The sequence below is a fragment of the Chaetodon auriga genome, chromosome 2, assembly GCF_051107435.1.
Source record: "Chaetodon auriga isolate fChaAug3 chromosome 2, fChaAug3.hap1, whole genome shotgun sequence".
Classification (NCBI taxonomy): domain Eukaryota; kingdom Metazoa; phylum Chordata; class Actinopteri; order Chaetodontiformes; family Chaetodontidae; genus Chaetodon; species Chaetodon auriga.
The window spans coordinates 30903122-30915621 of record NC_135075.1 but is presented as its reverse complement, the minus strand read 5'-3'; the positions used below and the strand labels follow the sequence as shown (position 1 = coordinate 30915621).

General features: G+C 47.9%; 1 protein-coding gene across 2 annotated transcripts in view; it reads right to left on the bottom strand.

The window, feature by feature from the left end:
* The window catches only part of grm7 (glutamate metabotropic receptor 7), a 198811-nt gene that overhangs the window by 90148 nt on the left and 96163 nt on the right, over positions 1-12500 (bottom strand). For both annotated transcript variants that reach the window (XM_076746551.1, XM_076746543.1), the window contains exons 3-4: positions 3909-4044; positions 3529-3683 (exon numbers count right to left, since the gene is read on the bottom strand). In XM_076746551.1, coding sequence (XP_076602666.1) covers positions 3529-3683; positions 3909-4044 — 291 coding nt within the window. The remainder of the gene's footprint in view (positions 1-3528; positions 3684-3908; positions 4045-12500) is intronic.

The window sequence follows — 12500 nt, the reverse complement described above, 5'->3', positions numbered from 1 at the left end:
AAACAGCTAGCCTGGACACAAACTGAACACTGATTAACGTCTCATCTGTTTCATCTGAACAAAAAGTGTAAAAACATCCGTTTGTGGTGTTTGAGGACGTTTGTGAGGCGTTAACTGTCGGCTGGTTTTTACGGATGATGAACAGGTTCAGAGTGAATCCACCTACAGATTTTTCACTCTTCACGATCGAGGCAAACAGCAGCACTGCAACACTAACACACACAGTGAGGAAAAGATGGAAATGACCAGCTTGATCTCAGCAGATACTGATCCATTAAAGATGGCTGCCGCACCGTCACCATTTAAAAACTGAGATGTCAGACTGGTCAAACCTGGTCAGCTCCTGCAGGTCGCAGCAGGAGCTGTGAGGCTCAGGAACCATGTTTTAATCTGTGTGAGTGAACTAATGACTAACAGGTCAGATGTGATGCCATGTGGCATCGTGGCGTCGGCGGGATAAAACCCGGGCGGATGTTACGGATGGCTTCCGTCAGCTCCGCTGGGATCCGTCAGCGCCTCGGTGAGACTCCACTCCAGCTTTGGCTGAGTCGGTCCGTGTGTTCGGTCCAGCAGTCTGACATTAAAAGCCTGAGATCTGTGGATCAGAGGGCGTATTTGACTCTGGGATGCGGATCATCTCAGCTGGATCCTGCAGACTCAGCAGGTGTCCTCCTCCACAGGGGGACACTTCCCACAGCCCTCGCTCATCACCCTGCATTATTTTCTCCTGTCTCTCTCTCTCTTATCTGCTGCCTCCTCTCGCTCCTCTTTGTCTTTTCTCTCCTTTGTTCTCCATGTTTCCCCTCAAACTTTCACTCTGTCTCTCCCAGCTCCTCTCATGGGTTCAGTCTCAGCAATTAGCAGCTCCTGTAGCGGCGCCGTGTTCTGACAGGAAGCTCTAATTTGCATTTACATGACAAACACAAGCCGAAATATTTACTGAGGTTTGGAAAGACAGAGAAAGGGAATGTGACCTTTTCAGTTTGGAACCAAACCACAACCCTCGCAGGAGATTTGAAATGAGATTTTGATTTATTTATCATTACATGCAGCCAGAAAACAGCCTGGATGGAAAATGAGAGGAAGGCAGGAGGCCGGGCTGATCCCTCTGAAGGAAGCGCAGCGCGTGACATCAGCTGACGTTTGTTATTAACATGATGAGAAATTATTGTACCTGACAGGTGAGAAGAACGCTGAGACTGAACGTGTGTTTTATTCGTCTTCACTGAAACAGACGCTCCTGCTACGCACCGTCCACTCGGAGATTAAAAACGCACATTAGTTCTATCTAAAGGTAACTTTGAGGATGAGGAGTTCTTCTTCCTCTCACCGCGTCCATCCACGCCGACCTGTCGTGGACATCCAGGTGTCTTCACACCTGCACAGCTCTGCTCTCAGCCTGTGAGAGCAGACGAGGGTGAGAAACACAAAGAGCAAAGTGTGTGTTTCCCAGTGACAGACTGGGCAAACTGGGCCAAATGTGCCAGAAAGAATTAGGAAAGTAAACTGGTCCAATTATTTAAAGGTGGTCTTTATGTCCACTGGACTCATCAAGCCACGCTGAAACGATAAAAAATGAACGGACCGCTGCAGGTGCTGTCCATCTGTAATCCAGATTATAACTGAGAAGATCTGGAAGTAATCCAGTCTGATTTACCTGCACAGCTATTTTATCTTATCTTATCTTATCTTATCTTAACACAACAGTGGACCACAGCAGCCCTGCAGATCTGATCGATCCGTTCCATCTTGCAGGAGTATTAAAATGGTGACAGTTAATGTTCAGATTGACTCTCTGAGGTCTGTTTGGTCGACATGAAGCCAGCAGCTGCTTTAGCTTAGCTTAGCATAAAGAGTGGAAACAGAGGGAAACAGCTAGCTGAACCATAACCACCTGTAGAGCAGTGATTTGCTGTTAGCGTTAGCGCTGCCAGGCTAGCAGTTTCCCCCTGCCTCCAGTCTTTATGCTAAGCTAAGCTAACTGGCTGCTCTAATGAATTAATGAAAACATGTGGAGGAAAAAGTCGTTTCTCTTTTGCAGGTTGAATCCTGGATAAACTGACGGCTCTGCTCGTGTCAGTCTGGTTTCCAGTGTTTTGTGCTGACGGGGTGAATTCTGACAAATGAGACTGTGTTTAATCAAATTAGCACCCAGCGATGTGGGCAGGTAATATTCCAGCGAAGAAAAACTGCTCAAAGTGCTCAGAGAACGGAGACTTGTCGAGGCCCTGCAGGTCATTTGTACCCAACAGTTTAATTTGGTCATGAGTCTCATCATAAAGCCAAATTCCCTCCATCTCACCTCAATTTTTCTACCGTACTGCCTCTGATTGAATGGGCCTGTCGACTGCCCGTCACGGCCCAGTGTCCTCTCCTACCGTCTTTATGCCCAGAAAACATCCATTTCCATAAATCATTTGTCAAAAGCGAGGGGACAAAAGGTATCAGAGAGCACATCGATGGGGACAGTGTTTATTAGCGCACCACCGACGGCCCTAAAGGCGGATCCAAGGTTACCCTGAGCTCCTCGCCTGGTGCGCGTCTTGACGCTGGAGGGCCAGGTGCTGTTCAAAGTGCACACACGTCTGTGAAAGACGCTTTTGAGGAGAAGAAAAGTGCAGAAATTGATGTTATGACAAAACACTGGCAAAAGGATTAGCGAGGCTTTCATGTGTGTGCGCAGGGTTTGATTTCAGCAGAGAAAATCAGATTTGGCTCCTCATTAAGTCCTAGCTGTGTATCAAGAAAAAAGAACAAAGGATTCACATTTTATTTGAAGTCAAAACCTTCATTTTAACAGAACTGCCGCAACAAACGCAGTTTTACATCCTCGTCAACATCTTCGTTTGACTCAACAGCCGCGCTCCGAGTCGTCTGTAGTGACTAAACAGCGCTGTGAAAGTGATGTGTGGAAATCTAAACGCTGTCATTAGCACGAGCGAGGCCGTCTGCTCCTCATCCTCAGCATCGCTCGCGCGATTTAGGACTGTCGCTCACAAACTCTTCCACTGACACTTCCTCCTCTTCAGGAGACACTCAAGTCTGTACAGTTCATACAGTTTGGAGCTAAGAGCTGTTAGCTTAGCTTGGCATAAAGACTGGAAAAAGGGGGAAATGCATGTTAATCAATGAGCTGTCGTTCCCTTCGGACAGAGCCAGGCTAGCTGTTTCCCCCTGTTTCCAGTCTTTATGCTAAGCTAAGCTAACCAGCTGCTGGCTATAGCTTCTATTTCTTTAAATTATTTCTGAATGGTAAAGATCTTAAACATATTTATATCAGCTGATCATTTCTCCCGCTGACACCTGACTCTGAGATAAAGCAGCAGAGCAGCCGGAGCTGTTCAGGCTGCAGCGCCACAGACGCCACAGACGCCACAGACGCCACAGACGCCACAGACGCAGACAGACAGGCTGACGTCCATCAGTGAAAAGACCGAATGGACGCTGTCGGCTCAGTATAAAGAGACAACACAGCAGCAGAAGAAGAAGAGGGAGGCGGCCTGGAGAAAGACCTGCAGGTGAACCTACCGCTGATGGTGGCTCTCTTTGGCAGGATGGTGACGGCCCCCACCGCGGCGTCCTCCAGCTGGTGGATGGGGCTGTTCTTGGCCCCCCAGCTGTCTGACCCGATCCACAGGAAATGGCCCACCTGGTCCGCTCGCTTACTGGCATTCAGGATCCCCCTGGTTTCAAACACACACCACCACTGGGTCACTTCTGTGTGTGTGTGTGTGTGTGTGTGTGTGTGTGTGTGTGTGTGTGTGTGTGTGTGTGTGTGTGTGCGCGCACATGGAGTTTTATCATAGTGTGGAAGTGAAGATGAGTCTGACACCTTCAGCTCTGACAGCTTCCATTAAACGAACCTGCTTGTTCTTCATCACGTCAGACTGAATGCTGCTGTTATTTACCTGATGTCCTCATCGGAGGCGAACAGGATGACGGCGCGGGCGTAACGGGTGTCCAGCAGCAGACGGATGATTTTATCGAAGTCGGAGAGTTTGTGGTCGTGAGGGATCTTCAGCGACTGAGCGATGCAGATTCCACCTGGACACACAAACACAACAAAGGACAACATTAATATCCAGGAAATCTCCCCGAACTTCCTGTTGTTTCATCCGAACAGTGGCAGTGAAAGTTAGTGCGATGAAGAACCTCGACGAGGGAAAGCGCTGCAGACCTTTCAGTACCGAGCAGCAGACAGAGAGCTGTGCCGCCTGACATTTCATGAAGCGACCGACTCTGCACACGCTCGTCTTAACAGTGAGGAAAACGGCTGCGGGAGCTCCGGCTGAGACGTCGCTGGTTTCAGTAAATGTCACTCAGCGTGCAGCTGCTCCCCCTTCCTCTGCTCGATGTGCCCGTTCGCCAGCTCTCAGCTGGACGCACAAAGTTCTGAAGCTTTTCATCAGAACGCTGCGTTAATTGTTTCTGACATCACACGGATGATGAATCCTGAACAAACTGAGTGTGAGCCTGCAGTCGACGCCCAGCTCAACGATCCCGGGAGATCCTGATTCTGTAGATCCTTAAATAAAAAGTCAGCAAACGTCATTAAAGTAAAGATTTGAATCTTTTCTGAGTGACGCTCCGGAGAGTAAAACCCAGAAATCAAATCTCTGCATTAACGTCATGTTTATGTCACCGTGGACAGACAGACTGACACACGGCCGTGAAGCTAACGTGGCTACAAACATGATGCTACATGTCCCCCATCAAAGAGGGAGGCGCGCCTCATTGCTGGGTGATGGTTTTAATAACTGAACCTGGGTCAGTAGAGGAGGCACAGGACATATTTTCGCGGCCTGTCAGGTGTTGATGACCGTCTTTAGTCTGACAGGTTATCGATGCAGCAAGGTGTTTATCTGAAGCCTGAGCTTCGTATCGACCGGCGCTCTTATTGTAAGTGTCACTGCTGGAGGCAGCGCTAACGTAATGTGTCTATGAGTGCACATCCTCATCCTCACCTGCTGCTCACACACCAAACTGTACACTCCCCAAATCATATGGAAGTTAGAGCTCATCACGTTTCTGAGACCACAAACACTCAAAGTGCTGATGCTGATCAAAAGTAAGGCAACGAACAGAAACACAGAAACCGTTTCCAGCCTCAGTGAGACTTCAGAAAAGGCTCAATTTAAAAAGTCAGTCCATCCATCCATCCTGTTTATATCTACATTCATGAAACCATACTTGATCCCCCTGCAGGGATTTTTAACTCCAATGTAATGTAATTTAATTCACACGTTAAAGGCTAAGCAGGACATTCATTGTTAAACCAGATGGCTGCGATGGACACATGACTACAACGTGGTGATGAAACGTGACGAACTGAAGAATTAACTCACAATAAACAACTGAAAACTCTAATAACAGTGAACGTGTCGCGCTCGCAGCTCTGCGAGGCCGTCCGTAGACACAGCACGGCTCCGAGCTAAACGCTAGCCTCATCATGCTAACTGAAACATGCTCACAATGACAAAGCTAACAAGCTGATGTTCAGCTGGTTTAATGTTGACCATATTCACCATCTCAGTTAGCATGTTAGCATGTGAACATTCAGCCCAAAAAACAGCTGATCATTTATGTTAGGCAGCGACCTCTGGTGGTCGGGGTAGTCATGACAGGAGAAAGGAGGACGTCAGGTGAGGGAGTTTAAAGAGCTAGAAAGTCCACATATGGAGGAAGGAGGAGGATGGTGGGTCAGACAAACACGGGACTTTTACAACAGCGGTCATAAACGTCAACCTGGGAGTCATTCATCGACCGATCAGCTGTTTCAGGACGAGGATGCGTCAAACATCTGCTCATCAGCACGAAACACAAAGTGGAGCAGAGGCTACAATTAAAATCCTGAGGGGACGTGAGGGTCTGGACCAAATGTCCAACAGGCTTCCATCCAACAGCGACGATGAGAGTCCAGTCCAGACCGAGCAGCTGTGGACGGACGGACAGATGGACAGACAGAACGACAGACAGACGGATGGACGGACAGACGGACAGACAGACAGAGGGACTTCTAAATGAAATATGTGACCTGTCAGCCGCTCTGGTCGGCGACACTTCCTGTAAAAGACGGCGCTCTCGGGGACCTCGCTGCAGCTGTATCATGGGATTCGGTATGGAACCGTCTGTGCTGCGGCGCTGCGGCGCTGTGGCGCTGCGCAGAGCTTATCTGTTCGTGCAGCAAACAGACAGAAATGTGCGACCCTCGTGCAGCTCGCACTGAAGTGAGAGACAACCCGCCTTAATTAGCTCCTTCGGTGGCTGCTGATGAATTACCTTATCACAGAGCTTTAGGGGCATTCAGAGACTTCTGGGAAAATAAATGTTTGCGACTCTGGAAACTTCTCATCATTACCGGCTGATATATGTGCTCTCCTCCCGCAGAGGGTGGCGAGCTGCAGCCACGCTAACACAGTCCATCCAGGGTGACTGAACGCCATCGGTACTCACTCACTTACTGGTGAACGAGTATTCTGACATGTTGCGTTGGTACTTTCACTTGAAGCTGCACTGACTGACGCTTCAGTCCAGTTTTCAGCAGAACATGTCGTCCAATCAACATGATGACTGATGAATGAACGTTTTTTTCTTTTATTTCTTGTTGCAGGTAACTCACTTCCTGCCTTTCCCTCCTCTGACTGTCTGCTGCGCCCTGATTGGTCTGACTGGGTATCCTCACCTTCTGTCTCTGTCCTGCGTGTCAGGTGTTCCCTCGTGATTTTGGACATTTGTTTTGTTTTCCTGGATTTCGACTCCCTCCTGCTCCCCGTTGGATTCGTCTGTTTGGACTTGGTTTTCCTGGTTCTGACCTTTGTCGGTCTCACCGTCCTTTAGCTCTTCTACCTTTCGTGTGCATTAAATCATTGAACGGCTTCAGCTCTGCACTGGGCTCTGATCTCTTGTCTCGCTCTTATCCTGTTTGCACGTTTGGTTTCCTCTGATCGCTCTGATGTATGCATGTGGCCTCCAAATCATTCCTTTGGCTTCTCGAAGGCCGATGTTGGTTCCATCTGTTGAAAACTTGATGTCAGCCTTGACGATAGACCGCCGTGACTCCTCGTCTTAAATCCAGTTGAGGCAGCGAAGCGTGGAGATCAATAGTCTACGAGGAAGTGGTATTTGGCGTGGACCACACATTTTATTCAACCAATGAATAAAACATTGGGCATTGGGTATGCAGTGGTCAATGCCACAGTAACCCCCCAGATCTCCGGTTTCTACCGTATTTATGAATCTCCATCTCTGCCTCAGGACCAAATTACCTCCACGTCTCCAGACGACGTGAAACCGCTCCATCCTAGATCACATTGGAAAAGGGTTAAAGAAGAAACGTCTGTATTTGTGTAACCGCATCAAAATGTTTATCACGTGACGTCGGTCTGCTGCGGTGAAGCTAACGTTCTGCAGAGGGACGACTGTCCACCTTCTGTTTCTGGACGTTAACGAACAGGAAGTGAATCTCACATCTCAACTTCAGACGGACGCTGGGTGTTTTTCAGTGGAAGACTTCAGCGAACCACATCGTTCTGAGCAAACTTCCATATCAACTGATTATTAAACTACCAGAGACACAGACAGACATGAGTCTCACACAGACACACACACACACACACACACACACACACACACGGACACACACAGACACACGGACACACACAGACACACGGACACACACGGACACACACAGAGACACACACACACACACACACACACACACAGACACGGACACACACAGACACACACACAGACACACACACACACACACACACACACACACAGACAGACAGACATGAGTCTCACACAGACACACACGGACACACACACACACACACACACACACACACACGGACACACACACACACACACACACACACACACGGACACACACACACACACACGGACACACACACACACACACACACACACACACACGGACACACACACGGACACACACAGACACACGGACACACACAGACACACACACAGACACACACACACACACACACACACACAGACACACACACACACACACACACACACACACGGACACACACACACACACACACACACGGACACACACACACACACACACACACACACACGGACACACACACACACACACACACACACACACACACACGGACACACACACACAGACACACACACACACACACACACACACACACGGACACACACACACACACACGGACACACACGGACACACACACACACACACGGACACACACACACAGACACACACACACACACACACACACACACACACACACAGACACACACACACACACACACACACACACACGGACACACACACACACACACACACACGGACACACACACACACACACACACACACACACGGACACACACACACACACGGACACACACACACACACACACACGGACACACACACACACACAGACACACACACACACACACACACACACACACACACACGGACACACACACACACACACACACACACACACGGACACACACACGGACACACACACGGACACACACACACACACACTATAGTTGTTTAGAAAAAGTGCTGATTAAGCATGCGCTCTCATGACATTTGAGGATTTCTCTTCAAAATAAAAGCTGTAAAATCTTACGAATGACGACTAATCAGCTACTTTGAAAAAGTACTTCAAACTTCAGCTCAAAGTACACGGTTGAAGTTAATGGAGGTGTACTGACACGCTGCCATCTCTGTGTGTCTACTTCACAAATATCTGGACTGTGATTCACACGCAGACCTGTTGGAAATGATCTGCTCCTCATACACACACATATCTGTAAATTATAAGATAATATTTCAAGCACATGTAGCTGAATGGATTCAAAGTAAAACTGCGTTTTGATGCCAGTTTCAAAGTCTGTCTGAAAATCAATGGCAGAGCCTGAGCAGGAGGCCGGTGGGGAGTCAGGACTGGACACGTTCTGATTTTCTTTAAAGCGTCTGCCATGATGCTTTTATAATAACAACATATGAAAAGACAAAGTGTCTCTGTTAACATGTTCTCATCCCTAAATGACTGAATGTGTTGACTGACAATGGTTTCACATGGGACACCAAGATAAGACAAGACAAGACAAGACAAGACAAGACAAGACAAGACAAGATAAGATAAGATAAGACAAGTTAAAATAAGATAAGACTTTATGAATCACGCGCCGAGGAAAGAATAAAAGAGACATAGAAGATGAAAATGAGGACACAGAATAAAAAAAACAAAATCAACTATATGCATGTACATTATATACAAGAGTATACGAGTACTGTATGTGAATACTGCTGCCATGAAAAATACTGCTAACAGCGGTCTGCTGGTGAAAGTCCAGTGTTTGTTGGACCGTCCGTCCACCCGTCCGTCCTCCATACGTGGACTTTTTTGCTCTTTATACGATGTCACCTCACTTCTGTCTTTGCTCCCGTCATAACTTCTTCAGCCACCAGGGGTCGCTGCCAAGCAGTGCACGGAAATGTGGGTCGTAACAACCTGCTTCCATGGTTGGACTGAAGAATCGTCCTCCGGTGAGGACGGCTGCTCTCCAGAGACTCATCAGCTGAACCTGCAGCTCCACAGTGATTCAGCTCATTGTTATCCGTCTGCTCATATCTGGTTCACTCTCAGCGCTCTCATGGCCTCGTTTAGAGAAGAAGCTGTAAGAATTCACTGAGGTCCGCCCGCCGAGCAGCAGGCAGACGCAGTTTGAGACCAGCATTTAGGGAGGGAGGGAGATACACAGCAGATCTGACTTCAACAGCTTTAACGCTGAAGCTGTGATGAAGCTCAAAGTCCATTTACGTTTGATGTGACCGCTTTCTTTTCAATGATAACGATAAGAAGAAGAAACTCTGCAGCAAAGACTGAAAAAGTGCTTTAAAATAAAAGTGATTGGGTCGGTGACAACGAGCCGCCCTCTGAACCAGGGTCAGGATCCTGCCAGGTAACATGAGAGGCTTTAAAAACAGTCTGCACCGAGCAGATCGAGCCGCCAGGAAGTCAGTTTGCGGCGTGAAACACCCTGTGACGAGTGTCCGGCAGCCGTAAGTGCAGTTCAAACTGACTAAAGCAGGTCACAGGTGAACGCTCCCGGTGGGTTTGCAGCCGCTGGAGGGTTACAGGGTTTACAGCTGCACACGTGCAGCTGTAAAACACCTTGTTACAGGTAAACACGGCCCATAAACTGACTTTGATCAGGAGGAGTCCAGCTGCAGTCCTCTGCAGTGTGGACGCGTCCCAGGCGGACTGACTGTCCAACAGCTCCACTCTGAGCCAAGCAGAGGATTTATCTGCATTACCCCCAACGAAATATTGATCCAGGTGATCATTCTTTGCTTCAAGTATGTCCACATCTGTGCGTTTGTGTGTGTGTGTGTGTGTGTGTGTGTGTGTGTGTGTGCGTGTGTGTGTGGTTGGGCCATGCAGTGCACTGAGTTATCGCCTCATTCCACGTCAGCCATTGAGAGCGGGAGTTATGGCAGCGAGTGTCAAAACTTGCAAGGTCGGGGTGTGCGGCGCCGCCAGCGCGCCGTCAGGCCTGAACGCTCAGAACGACCGCTGGAAGCGAACTCGCCATCGAGATCCAAAGAGCTTATCACAACCTCATCAGTCTGCTGCTGAGCGGCGCGACGGAGGCGAGGACCTCCTCTGCTTCCGTTTGATGGTTGGCTCCTCTGCAGACGGAGGAGTTTGACTCTTTAAAGATGAAGACGCAGATCGACAGAAATCAGCTCTGGTCAGATAAAAACAAATGTAACATGAGGTGAAATCTGTGAGGAGCTGCAGAAAACCTGCTCGAGTGGCTTCTCTTCTACAAACAAACTTATTTTCAGCTCAAGAAAAATGAACGTTTTGGTCAGAAGTGAAGCGGTCACAGCAGTTATTGATCTTAGACATGATCAATCCGATCAGAGTGAGTCTGGACGATCCTCGTCACTGATGTCAGGTTCTACAGTCTCGTTCAGTTTAGGGACACATGCCGCCTGTAATGTGTTTTCAGATGTGATTCTGACCCTCAAACTAAACCAACTCTGTTTCTGCATCTGGCGCTGAAAACCGCAGTGCACCCTGGGATTGTTTTTGGAGTCAAACACACTTCAGCTCAAGACTCAGTCGAGTTAAGAACAAGCAATTTCAAACAAGTTATCAGGACTGGAAGCTCCACCAAACGGCAGAGAGGACCATTATTTAAGGATTAAGAGACGGGAAGCGTCGTCTGAAAACTGCACTCTGAGTTTTCTGCTGTTTTTTGATGAAACAAGTTTTTCTCTTACAAGAAAATCCTTTTTAAATTCTCTTTGACGAAGTTTCCACTTTCATTTCAACGTTAGAATAAAGTAACAGCCCCACGTGTGTGATACTGGAGTTACGGACGGGGCTCACGCCGGCGGGACGCGGCGAGGCCGTTTACGTCTACATGTGACAGTGAACTGGACGTCGTGGAGGGACCCTCTGACCTCCAGCGCCACCTTTTCTTCTTCTTCTCTGAGCCTAAAGGAAGCAACGTCTTCTCAGTGAGATGGAGGCCAGACAGTAAAACGAGAGAAGACCTCCACCAAAGCCAAAGCAGACACACACACACACACACACACACACACACACACACACACACACACACACACACTCATCTAAGACACGGCATCATTTCAGTTTGAGGCAGAAAGCACTTAAAACTTCCCCCTGATGCACTTTCTGTGTTCACTGAACGCACCTGCTCAAGTTTTCTGCTGGAAAACAAAAAAAAACTGTTTCAAAATAAATGAGGAAGATGAGTGTGATGGAGGGAACGGAGATCTTCCTCAGACAGGAAGAAGGACAGGGGACGAGGCCTGAGACAGAGAAGTCTGACTGATAAGTTCAATCTGAGTCTGTCTCATTCTTCTGATTTGATTTGCTGATGGTCCAAAGTCCAAAGACAGAACTGGAAAATCAAGAAGTTCATCTGTGTTAGACTCCAGGAATTAGACTGAGCCACATTTCTACTTACAATCCTGAAGATTTAAATGTAATCAAAGACAATTTTGATGCTATTTATGTTCAACGTGTCTTTACATTCAGTAATTTTCTCTGTATGGAGTCGACTTAAAGGTCAGCGGCGGAGTCCGCCACGCCTGCACTGGAGTCCACGATGCAGCCTGTGATCCACTGTTACTGTGGTGAAATGTGATCAGAGCACATCTGCAGTCATTAAAGTCTTAATAAATAAGAGCAGAGACGCTTTTCTCTGTTGTCAAATATTCAATGTTTGAGAGAAATACTTCGGTTTAAAAGCGAGTTTGCAGGAGCTTTACGTTGTGGTAAAATGTTCCAGATCAGGATTAGCTCGGACTGGAAAAATGATTTTAATTCGATTATCTTTCGACTCAACGGCTGAAACACGCAGATTTGATTTCAGGCCGTGTTTAAATGGTATTTAAGGAAGTTGATTGGATTAAGACAGATTTTTGTCAAGAACGTGGACA